This window comes from Lissotriton vulgaris, chromosome 10 (assembly GCF_964263255.1).
Source record: "Lissotriton vulgaris chromosome 10, aLisVul1.2, whole genome shotgun sequence".
NCBI classification, from domain to species: domain Eukaryota; kingdom Metazoa; phylum Chordata; class Amphibia; order Caudata; family Salamandridae; genus Lissotriton; species Lissotriton vulgaris.
In genome coordinates this window covers 701,248,343-701,261,470 of record NC_141698.1, presented here as the reverse complement: position 1 = coordinate 701,261,470, position 13,128 = coordinate 701,248,343, and the positions used below count along the sequence as shown (strand labels likewise).

At 43.1% G+C, this 13,128-nt stretch overlaps 1 protein-coding gene across 1 annotated transcript in view; it reads left to right on the top strand.

Annotated features, from left to right (window-relative positions):
* CCNY (cyclin Y) overlaps positions 1-13,128 on the top strand; it is a 547,033-nt gene that overhangs the window by 479,832 nt on the left and 54,073 nt on the right. The window contains exon 8 of the mRNA XM_086941524.1: positions 4,144-4,310. Within this exon, the coding sequence (XP_086797650.1) occupies positions 4,144-4,310 (167 nt within the window). The remainder of the gene's footprint in view (positions 1-4,143; positions 4,311-13,128) is intronic.

Here is a 13,128-nt window from a genome sequence, read left to right as displayed (position 1 = left end):
TAATTTCCATTTTTACTCTTTTGTTCATATCTGTAGTTACAACTGTACACATTTTTATGTACTAGGATAGGATGTTTGCTTCAATCAAAAATCATATTCCAGGTGCATATTTTTGAGTCTGTCTGTTAAAGACAGGTTTGGAACTCGCAACAAATAATCCCATGAGTCTCACTGGACTAATTATAACTCAGAATTCACCAGGCTAATGTAATGCTTATGTGGTTCATGGGCTGCAGTGCGCCTAGGTTCATGTCTCTAGTTGGTAAGTTGGCATTAAGTCTGCTTTTTTGCCTGCAGTTTGGAAAACTAATCTTAGTTGGTATTTTTCTTAGAATAGCATAACACGCATGAGAATATGAGAACTCTCACTCTGAAAATGTGTTTTTTAAATAAATGTAAATCATAGGTAGAATCCAGTACATTATTGATTTTACCTTATACTTGCCAGTATTTTAAAATACATAAATGTATAGTGAAATACTTGAACGCACTCCAACATTGTTCACATTTGAGGAATTGTTTTAGTGAGAAACCATTAATAGTTTATTCAAGGAAGCAGAATTTTAAAGACATACTAATATGGCTGAGCATCCTAAAATGATTTAATACAGACATTACTAGCACCAGAGAAGATGAGTACATATCCATGTCACAATTGTATCAGCTGTTATAATATTATTAACCCCTTCTTTGCTAGGGTTTGTATGGCAGTGAATGGATTTAAGGCCTGGCCATTCTACATCCTCATAATGATAAAGCCATTGGTGCACGTTTTTAATGCAACTTGTGATAGTAGAACAAAATTAAATCTACGATACAAACGAAAGATCAAAGCTCTGGCTTAACATTTTTTTGTTTGTTATCACAATATTATTTAGTGATTGTGTAGTTCAGAAATTATTCCATGGATGTCATCAATGTTATGAATGTTTCCTTCCTTAACTCTGTTATTTTATCTATTTTATTCATTTGCTTTTAGGCCTCTCTATTTTAGTTTTTGGTTCTTAGTCACATACAGGACAGGTTCCTTTTTAGCTGCAGTATCCATTTTAGTTAGTCTATCTAGCTTCTTTACCTTTGCCCCAGATATTGCATGTCATTAGCTGTCACAGAAGTCGTGAAAGTGTCATTTCATCTAAACAATGACTTTGTGAACACTTAAGTTAACATATATCTGATACAAGTTCCCTGTTATCATTGTCTTAAGATCAGACAGTGCACGCTTGAAGTAAACATGATCTAAAGATGACCCGAATGATTAGGGGTAAAGGAGCAGGGATTTCAAATCTTAATCTACGAGTATACTTGTCATACAAAACCCGCCAATGGTCGAATGGACCTTTGTTCGTCGATGTGAAGAGGTGAATAGGAGCTAGCATTTCACATGTATTACTATAAATAGTGAAACCAATAGGCTCCACAGGAAATGACAGAGAGTTGAAGAAAGTTCAAAAAGAATTTATTTTCAACCTGTCCAGATGAAATTCCTTTGAGAATAAGGATTTTAAAATCTTAAGTATAATTGTTACAACTTTAGATTGTCTACAAGACGATATTTTAGAATAAGGAAAAACCTAACGGGCACTAAAATTACATAAATACTACAAGATGTCTATAAAGTTTGTTCCAGAATGGAAACCCCCTATGCTAAATTAAGGAAAGACAGGTCAAAAAGTCCTTTGGTTAGGCCAATAGTCTGCTTCAGAATACCAGATGATGGCTTCTGATGAGAGAGTAGGAATGCTCAGGTGCCTTTGCACTCAAATTGTGGAGATTTACAAAGGTGAGAAACTAATTCTCAGTTCAAAGCCAGTGAGAATCTCTCTAGTGCGTAAAATGTGTGAGAGATAGTAAGCAGGGGAGTCCTACCCTCGTCTAAAGAACACACACTAATATAATTCAACAAAAATCTAATTGCAAGATTTCAGTTTTTTCCCACTCTCAGGAGCCCATCATTGTCCTCCAAAAGCTGGGAGCAGGTAACTCCAGTGGTTGCTATTTTTTCACAGTTGTTCATACATGGCTATGTCCTTGAGTTGTTACACTAGGCAGAATATCTGGTACAGGCTGCTCTTCCCACGAGTCACTTTTCCTGGCATCTTTTCCTCCTCCCAGTAAGAGCCTCCCTATTAGTTGTCTAATACATAACCAATGCCTATTCACTAGCTTATAGAAGGCTTCTGGAAAATTACAGCATCTGCAGTGGAAGAGAAAAAGAAAACATCTTGTGAAAAGTAACTATGAGCAGGCGCCTTAGACTTAAACGTGTAAAGTCGACATTCAAAAGGATATTAGTATTAGGCAAACCTAATTCGTTAAAAACAAGTTAACTCGAGATTTGCATATAATTACAGTGTGGTTACGCACTACAAATCATAGGTTAAATAGGCACATATTTAAAATTGTAAATCATACTTTGTTAATAAATGCATTACATTTTTTGCAAATGAAAAATCACACTCCATCAGAAAACAATAATAACATAAACAATGTAATCTGAATTGACATATTTTTAACATATTAGGACTGACATACCGATGCATATAAATTATGTCCGAAATTCCTCAAAAATTCCCCATGTAAGATAAGACCAATATTATAAAGGGCTCATAAAATGGTCACTTAGAAGGAGAGAAATTTCACCCTGGTCACAGACGCAGACCCAGCTGAGCGCTGCACCAGATTCCACCTTGACTGAAGAAGCCTCCAGTAAGGTTTTCCAAGGCTTTGCAAAGCATTTTGCCTTCACTAACTGGTGCCAAGATTATCTTTTCGCACAGACACAATCTCCTTGCTCTTGACCTCGAAATAGCTGGCAATCTATTACAAGCAAGCAACACATTCTGTTGTCCAGGTCTGTGCGCCATCTCTGAAACTCAGGCTTATTATTTATCCTTCTGCTACAACTAGCATAGCGCTTAGAGATTAGTGAGTGGGTTAAGGGCTACAAAATGCGTTGTTTTTATTTTTCCTGTTTTCACTGTTTTTGAAAAGCTCAGCTGCTTTTAATTCTTAACTTCTGTGATATTGCCAATATTGTGTGCACTAGATCCGGAGTTTTAAAGTAACTATTTTAATATAAATATGTTGAAATGCGTATTATGTTTCTACTGAACCTTGTGTGTGTAACTCATTAATGAACGATGGCTTGGATTGTCACTGCTCACTGTTGAGTAACCCAGAAAGCTTAGACCCATCTAGGCAGGTTTCTCAGTTGGTTGTGTGAGGCTGCAATAACCTGTTCCTTCCCGATCCATCGCTGGTGCATTAAACTAAGTTCACTCATGACAGCAGGGTGGGTGTGAAAGCAGACCTTATAGAGCATTAGCCAGAGTCTTACTTTGCACAACACATGGAGGATGGAAATGCTAAATACAACCCTGCCTCGTTGATTAACTTGCATTCAAGATTTCACCAGCATTCCATAACAGTTGGATAGAAGATAGACAAGACTGCTTTCTCTGGTTTAAAAATAACTTGCTTATAATTTGTATCTTGCTTTCAGTTTGAGATATGTGATACTAAATACAAATGATATATACTCTTTATTCACCATCAGAAAACCATGATATTGTTCTTGATTAAGAGAATTGGATCCCAAAAAGTGAAGAGTTCAATAAATAACCATGAGAGAAATTAAAGAAATTGTGAGATGAATAAATAAGTGTTTATGAGGAATCATTTTGTGAATCTTTTCGAAGAATTTATGGAATAATTTGAAACTTTTAACAGCTTGGGTTTATTTCTGTTTGGCTGTACTTATTTCGTAGAATTTGATCTTGCAGAAATATATTAGATGTTTCTTATGGGTGTGAGCACCAGCTACTGAGTAACACCTAAAGTATATTGATTGGGAAAAAAATACACATTGAGTGTTTTCAGTATACTTAAGTTGACACTTCGCAGCAGGCAATTGTATTGACCTTTCAGTTGTGAATTTGAGGTGTTGCAATAGCCAGCTCTGGTATTTTTGTTAATACAGCTTGTGTTTTCTGAATGTTTTTCTGTTTTTTCATGGACTCCTATGTTTATTAAGGCCCTCTCTTATGAACTTAACTGTCTTTGAATAATGGTTAGATGCCCTATTATCACATATATCAGTTAAATAAATGACTAAGATTGTGTTGTAATATGTTTTCCCAGGTATATCTTGAAAGACTTTTAACTTATGCAGAGATAGATATTTGTCCAGCAAACTGGAAGCGAATTGTACTAGGTGCAATTCTGCTGGCATCCAAAGTTTGGGACGACCAGGCAGTCTGGAATGTGGACTACTGCCAGATCCTGAAAGATATCACAGTTGAGGACATGTGAGTTACATTTATTTTGTCTCCGTGTTATGGATGCTGGCATTTGTTATTCTTTCTTTAATTGCTTTTAAATCTGAAACGCTTTTCTGTATGAACATGCAACATATTACATAATTTTACCAATTTGTCATATAACTTGTTTAATGGGGTGGCATGTATTTTGTAACTTCTTATTTGTGTTACCCAACTTTTCGACAATTACTTGGGGCTCTGTGCAGGAGCAATTTTATTCTCGAAGCACATCTGATGTGCTTAAGTGGTTTGAATTAAGTGAGTTGTCCCCATAGGACTGCAGGTATTGTACTCATCTCTGGACTATGTGTTGTTAGAGCGGAACACCATACTTTGTCGGTTCCTCTGTATGTCCCAATTCTAGATGTTGCATTTAGTAGTGAAGCAATTGGTGTAAGGTGTGTCAACAGTTCTTTGTCTTAGTGCTTGATGATACCTTTTTTAATCATTGTGCATGAAGAGTCTAAGGGTTAGTGTTAAAGAACTAAGTGAATTAGCGAAATAGCATATTTTAACTAATGTTAACGTATTGCATTTGCGACCAAAATCGCACATTGTTGAATCTCTAAAATTTGCTAATTGTTTTAGCAAAATACTACTTTGGCAGAGCATTTACTACCAGTTTTGCCAAATCTCTGCTTCCATGGACCAGTTGTTTTGTCAAAAGCTAACCAGCTGCACCAAAAACACAACATCCGAGAGAAAGTGAAAGAAGTAGGAGGCTAGGCGAGATGTCTACATTTAGATAAAACCAGTGCATGTAGGTCAGACCACTCACAGCAGACTTGCCTTCTATGAATTTTGAATTGCAAACAACATGATACTTTATTCGGAAGCTCATGAAAGAAGGTATCTTATTAATATGAAAGCCAACATGGATTTTTGAAAGGAAGTTTGTCACAAACAAACTTATTTGCATTCATCAAGGACGTTTAAGTATTCCATCCCAAGGGTAGGCAGGTGACTAAGGGCCTCATTACGAGTTTGGCGGTTCTGGAGCAGGCACCAATACAGCTCCCTGCGCCAGGACCGCCAAACTAGACTGTCGGCTGCCCGCCAGATTATGAGTAATCTCGTGATCTGGTGGACGGTCCTTTGGCGTTTCCACGGCAGTGCCTATTAAAAATGCACTGCAGTGGGGACGCCAAAGCCCATTCCTGCATGACATGGACTGTAAAGCTCATGACGTGCAGGAAAGGGGGTGACTGCATTCAGGGGGGCACAACATATGCCCACCTGGAGGTACACTATGGCCTTGAGGCAACAGGGGCATGGAAACTGTAGCGGAGAGGAAACTCCTAATGTGCTTGTTGGTGCCCCAGTAGCACTGTCAGCATATAGGAACTTCTCACTGATGCGCCACCACAGCAGGATCCATGATCCCCGGCACTCACAGCTGGGATCATGGCGGTGAGTGGACCGCCAGTCTTGAGGTTCACGTACTACCACCACAGGTTTTGCGGTCCGTTGGACTGCCGAACGTAAGTAGGCCTTTAGTCTTGACTTCAAAAAAGTAGTGGATATTGTTCAAGTGTCAGATGATAGCGATCTACAGAAGAAAAGCCCAAGGATGGAACATAAGGCCAGATTTACAAGAAAAGTTCTACAATTTCTCATTTGTGGTCTAGACTTAATCTTTCAAACTACTTCTGATTGTATTCCGCCAGAAAAAGAATTGCAATTCTGGAACTTATCTCCAAAAATCGATGGTATTTACATATATTTCTGGTAAATCACTCTTCTTTTTGTAGAGTTTCTGCATAACAAATGCTCCATGTGTATAGGTCTAAATATCGTTTCAGTCCATTTCTTTTTTCCTGGAAAATAACTTTCCCTACACCTCAACCTCTGTGTTAATGTGCACTATTCCATACTTACTCAATCAATCAATCATCGCATTTATATAGCGCACTACTCACCCAGAGGGTCTCAAGGCGCTGGGGGAGGGGGGTCCGCTACTGCTCGAACAGCCAGGTCTTGAGTTGCTTCCTGAAGGCGAGGTGGTTCTGGGTCAGGCGGAGGTGGGTGGGGAGGGAGTTCCATGTCTTGGCGGCGAGGTAGGAGAAGGACCGTCCCCCTGTGGTGGCTCTTCGGATGCGGGGGACGGCGGCGAGGGCGTGGCTGGTCGATCGAAGCTGGTGTTTGGGAGCGTAGAAGTTGAGGCGGCTGTTGAGGTATCCTGGGCCTTGGTTGTGTAGGGCTTTGTGTGCGTGGGTGAGGAGATGGAAGGTGATTCTCTTGTTGACCGGGAGCCAGTGCAGGTCTCTCAGGTGTCCGGAGATGTGGCTGCGACGGGGGATGTCCAGGATGAGTCGTGCTGAGGCGTTCTGGATCCGCTGGAGTCTCTTCTGGAGTTTGGCGGTGGTTCCGGCGTAGAGGGAGTTGCCGTAGTCCAGACGGCTGGTGACGAGGGCCTGGGTGACCGTCTTCCTGGTCTCGGTGGGGATCCACCAGAAGATCTTACGTAGCATGCGCAGGATGTTGAAGCACGACGAGTAGACGGTGTTGACTTGTCTGGTCATGGAGAGGGAGGAGTCCAGGATGAAGCCCAGGTTGCGTGCGTGGTCTGTTGGTTTGGGTGCGCTGCCTAGGGCGGGGGGCCACCAGGAGTTGTCCCAAGCGGCGGGTGAGGATCCCAGGATGAGGACTTCCGTCTTGTCCAAGTTCAGTTTCAGGCGGCTGTTCTTCATCCATTCGGCTACCTCTTTCATCCCTTCGTGAAGGTTGGCTCTGGCAGTGGCGGGGTCGTTGGTAAGGGAGAGGATCAGCTGGGTGTCGTCGGCGTAGGAGATGATGTTGAGGTTGTGCTGGCGTGCGATGTCTGCGAGGGGGCTCATGTAGACGTTGAAGAGGGTTGGACTGAGCGAGGAGCCTTGAGGAACGCCGCAGATGACTTCGGTGGCTTCAGATCTGAACGGAGGAAGGCGGACTCTCTGTGTCCTTCCGGCGAGGAAGGAGATGATCCACTCCACTGCCTTCTCCTGGACTCCGACATTGCTGAGGCGTTGTACTAGGGTACGGTGGCAGACAGTGTTGAAGGCCGCGGAGAGGTCGAGGAGGATGAGGGCCGCTGTTTCTCCGTTGTCGAGCAGCGCTCGGATGTCATCGGTGGCTGCGATCAGGGCGGTCTCGGTGCTGTGGTTGGCCCGGAAGCCAGACTGTGAGGGGTCGAGGGATCTGTTCGTCTCGAGGAAGGCGGCCAGCTGCTTGTTGACGGTCTTCTCGATGACTTTTGCAGGAAACGGGAGCAGCGAGATGGGGCGGTAGTTCTTGAGGTCGGTGGGGTCGGCCGATGGTTTCTTAAGTAGGGCGCTGAGTTCGGCTTGCTTCCAGCTCTCCGGGAAGGTAGCGGTGTCGAAGGAGTTGTTGATGATGTCCCGCAGGTGGGGTGCGATGACAGCGTCGGCCTTGTTGAAGACGTGGTGGGGGCAGGGGTCGGTCGGAGATCCGGAGTGGATGGAGTTCATCGTGCGGACTGTGTCTTCGGTGCTGATCGGAGTCCAGGCGCGGAGGGTGGTGGTGGGGGGCGGTGGTTCAGTCGTGGCGTTCGTCGGTTGAGTGCTGAAGCTGTTGTGTATGTCCGCGATCTTACTGCAGTACTTACACTAAGATTATTCAGGTACCCTATCATGAGTACAAATAGATGTGACAAAAGGATTATCATTATTTGTGAATGCCTACAAAGTCTCAATTGTGTAGTTGTTCACCACATTTGCAGCGTGATTTTCAAAGTAGTTCCCTGAAACATACAATTTACATTTTCTGTCACCTTTCCATCAAAACACATTTAGTCAATTGGTTATTATTAGAGTCCCAAAAGTGGTAACATTCCAATCTAAAATCATCGAATAATAGGTAAAGAGAAATATACCCCAAGACCTGGAATACATGTATAATTTGTAATAAAAATAATTGAAAGGCTCCAAAGTTTTTCATCCACTACCCTACACTTCCTGCCAGTTTGCCATACACATGTAGGTTCTTACTCATTCTTGCTTTTTCCTTTGTTACTGTTTTCCTGTGTGTACCTGCTTCCTCCGTATTTCTCTCTTTCTGCTTCCCTGCCTCTCTTCATCTGGAGCAACATCTAATGATGAAATATAAGTCCTGTTGCATGCCATTAGTACAAATTAAGCGTTGCCTAGAATGCATTTTTCTGAGAAATACAAAAAAGTGACATTGGAATGATTTAATTAATCTACGCCACTGGTATTTACTCAGGCCACATCCTAGTCCATTTTTGTTTGCCCACCATGACAAATCAGAAAGGAACCAACCACAAACAAATCATCCTTTGGTGTGCTCCAGTATAAACAGTCCAGCCCAAACTGCCAGGCCAGGTCTCCTCTGAACAAGAACACAAACAACCCTGAACTGGTTTCAGCTTATTTGGCCTTCGTCAGTACGGTGCAGCTTTGCTCCAATGGCAAAGTGAGCATGGGACCCATGTCCAGGCATATTTGTCACGCTTAAAGCATCGCACTGAGGAATGAAAAAAAGTGATGGGTGAATGCTTGAATAAATCTCAGCCAATGGTAATTACTCAGTCCACATTCCAATTCATGGTTTTGTTGTCTAACATGCGGCTGCTCCTCCCCAATGGCGGAGGAGCGTTGCTCCACTGCCTGTCTCAGAGCCAGCAAAATAAAAATGATACAATATAATCGTTTTATTTTTTATTTACTGCCACTGAGCCAGCTTGCACAGGGAGGGAAGGGGCATGGGGAAGAGGAAGAGTGCTAAGTGCATTTTCTAAGTGTTCATAGCTGTTTGGCAGGCTGTCTCAGGCCGACCAAAACACACATACACACTTAGGTTTCTCCAGCCTGACTGCATTGAACAGCCAGGCTGGGTAAACCCCCACAGACTCCCTGGTGTGAGCTTAGTGTCCATCCAGCCCACTCAGACCAATCCCCGCTCTGCACTCACATGAGAGCAGCGCAGGGATTGCAGGGAGTCCATGACGTGACCCCAGTGCTGGCTGGGCCCAGAAAGGACGGGGCCGAGCATGAGGCGGGAGGTGGGCGGCAGCTCCTGGTGTTTCTGTTAAAAAAAGGTTTTTTATTAAACCCCTTGCCCCCCTCAAGAGCTCTCCCCCGCACCCCCTACACCCACCCACTACCTCTTTATTGTGGCAGCCGCCACTGCTACCATGCCACTTCAAACAGAAATTATTCATCTGCAAATCAGTATTGGTCTTGCTTCATTATTAATGGTTCAGCCGGGGCTGGCAGGCCAGCTTCCCACCGAACCAGAACATTTGCAATCATAGACCAGTTTTGGCCTGTCTGGGTCTCTTCAGTAGGCTGAGTATGGGATTCACGTCTGGGCATACCCGTCACACTGAGAAATACAAAAATTGATGGGTAGAATGCTTTCCCTTCGGCCTAAACTCTGGATCTCTCTGCCTTCCTATCCAAGTCTTTGCATTGAGAGTTTCCGCAAGCAGTTGAAGACCTGGCAATTGCCAAGTCAGTTCAAAACGTTTTATTCGATTTTAAATAAAATCGTTAAAGTACAAATACAAAGTGCATTATTCATGAATCTATAAAATAGTGTTCCAGGAATCACAATAAAGTTCATATAGAATGTACAAGATGAAAATGCACAAAGCGGTTCAAAAACGTGAAATGCATAGGAATGAATAACAACAACACAAGAGATGCTGCTAATCCTGCCAGCAGCAAACTATACTGATATCAAAAACCTCTATGAACAGAATTTAAGCATGAGCCTATCCGTGAAGAAGGAACGGATGTGAGACATTAAACCTCAGAAATAACTAGATTAAAATACAAAAGAAAAATATAATAACAAGTCATTGTTCCATAGATTTTCATGCTTTAACCACTGCTTTGAAAAGAAGCAAACTTTTCTTTTTTTATTTATAAGCTTTAAGTAACAAAATAAGTACAATTAGAATGACAACATGCCAAGCATGGCATGATGTCTGGGATGCAAAATCTGAGAAGCTCAATACCACAGTACACAAAAACTGTCAAGAAACATATCCGGGATACAGAGGCTCGCCAATAGTTACAAGCATCAATTAATATCTCAATGCCACCCAGAGCAGTCATATAACATCGATTTACTACATAACAATTCAACAGTTTGGTGCATATAAGGGGCCTGCATATGACACATAATATCACTAAAGGAGGGACACACATTTTTGTCCGGATCCAATTTGGCCAGATAGGATCTCAATCAATCCCAAAGGTCTTGTGGACGGGCCAGCGGTGGCAACGTTTCGGAAAATGTCCCTGACCATTCCTCACACAGGAACATGTCCTTCAGCCAATTCTGAAACTTTGGGGCAAGGCTGCTACCCCATAACATGACCATTCTACATTTCCCCAAAGGCAAAGCATTGGCAGTGAACTTTCAATATATTTTTGGAAATTTCTTTGACATAGCACAACAACACTATAGTGGAAGTGAGTCGATAAGTGTGCTCTGTCATTTTTAGGAGTCCAAAAGTGGCCACTGCTGTGCCAGGTCCATGCTAGATGGGAAAAGTCTGCTCCCATAGTACCGCAATCCTTGCATCTTGCAACTAGTGTCTACGTCTGGATAATAACATGCAAGAGCCATAGGTGAAAGGTACACTCTATGTTGACCCTTATAATGAATCAATTAATACCTGCCGTTGGAGGATAACTCCTTGGTTTGCTGGCAACGGTATTGCCATTGTTCATCTGTTATTTCCTGTCCCAGATCGCCCACCCACACCCGGCGAGCCATAGTAGACTCCGGATTCTATGCAGTCGATTACTGCAGGGTACAATTATATGGTTGTGGGTTAGTGAGTAGATTGGTCAACACTAACCATTCAAGGGGCAACTCCGGGGACATACCAAAGAGATGTTGAGCTTCATGTTATAATTCGCCATAAGTAAGAACGTTTAGCATAGTAGCCAGTGAGTCACCCACATACTCATGGTCTGTTTTGAACTTGTGAGCTAGAAATAACTCACCGAGTGTTGTGATGTGCCTTTTCCCTATTGGCTGTACAGTCCCAGGGGTGTAATCCAGTCGTAGCATGTATGAGATGGATACATTACACAGAGCGGTTAGCCTGTTCCAGCCGGCCCAAATGGCGCAATACACGTGAAAGGGACCGCCGGGAGATGGGCAGGTACACCAGGCCTCGCTCAATCACAACATGGGTAGCCTGTTTTCTTGCTATGAAACCAGTGGTGAATAAATTGTACCATATCAATGGTGTCAAAAGCTTTAGCGGCGTCTATAAAGGCCACGACAACTGACATGTCAGGGTTTACCCTGCCAACTTAGGGCGAAGAAAGCTAACCCCAGGAGATGATGGGCGGAGCACTGAAACTTTTCAGACACTCACCCCCAGTCACAGATCTGGGTTGAATCCATCATCGTTCTTTAGCTCAGTTTGCCACCCCAGTTCAGACACGGCTATATGCAAATCAGTCTTGACCCTGTGCCTCATGGGAACAGTCCAACCCGAACTGCCAAGCCATGTCTTCCCTGGACTGGAAACAAGCATCCTGGGACCAGTTTCTCATCAGTCAGGCTGGCTTGAATCCAGTGGCAAAGTGAGCAAGGGACCCACGTCTGGGCATACCCTGCAAACTTAGGGCGAATAGGATTCAACCCAGATCTGTGACTGGGGTGAGTGTCTGAAAGATTCAGTGCTCCGTCCATCATCTCCTTGTGTTTGCTTCATTAAATGGCTGCCCATCAGAATTAACTACAGTGCCTATCAGAATTATCTACAGTTTGGATATGAGCGACACTTTGAGCAATATGACCAGAGTGAATAGTGTGTGCCCGAGTCTGTCACCCTCCCCATATTTCCTAGCTTGGGAGTGTTTGCTCAGAAATTTCACTTCTCTGTTAGCCTCATCCCAGAACTCAAGCAGGAGGGTACACATAGGGTTCAAGAGGTTCTGATCTCTGGATTCCTCATACCACAGTTCCAAAGTATGAAGCTCTGTTTCTAGCTGTGCAAATCTTTCTCTAATAGATTTGGAATACCATGACCCTTGGTGATGCATTCACCTTGGACAACCACCTTCCGGGCCTCCCAGAAAGTGGAAGCAATAGAAACGGAGCCTTTATTCACAGTGATACATTATGTAATTGCATTACAGATTTCTTCTTAAACTGCCATATCTGACAAGGACTTGGGTTGAGGTCTCCATGGTGGCACCTGTACCCAGTTAGTAGGGAACGTGATTTGTAATAGCACTTGGCAATGACCAGACAGAGTTCTGGGTAAATGCGTAATGTCTTGTGTCCAGCTTACCATGTCCCGCGATCCCACACAAAAATCAAGCCGTGAGGATGTGTCATGAACTGAAGAATGAAAGGTGTATTTGTGGACCCCCACCGTTCAGTGTGCACCAGATATCGAACATGTCAAATTGTGCCATTATGTCCAGGAATGCATCGCAAGCTCTAGTGAGTTGGGACCCGTGACGAGATGAGCAGTCTAAATCAATGCCCAGTACCAGATTATGATCACCTTCCCCAAAGTATTGTATTAGGTTCAACTGTAATACACCGTTAAAGCACACCTTGGAAAAAGTCGGGCCATCCACATTGGGGCCATATGTATTTAGCTGATTTAGGACTGATCAACGGCTCGCAGTTCTATCATAAAAAAATAATTAGGTCTAGCCAATACAGTGTAGCATCCACATTTTAGCTAAACAACTGAAATGAGATCTTTGTCGTAGTACCAAACTGAATGTTGACAGTTCTAGCAGTGACATATAAGTGAATACCCGGTCAGAAGTGAGATAACCTGAACAGCATGCGGGTCAAG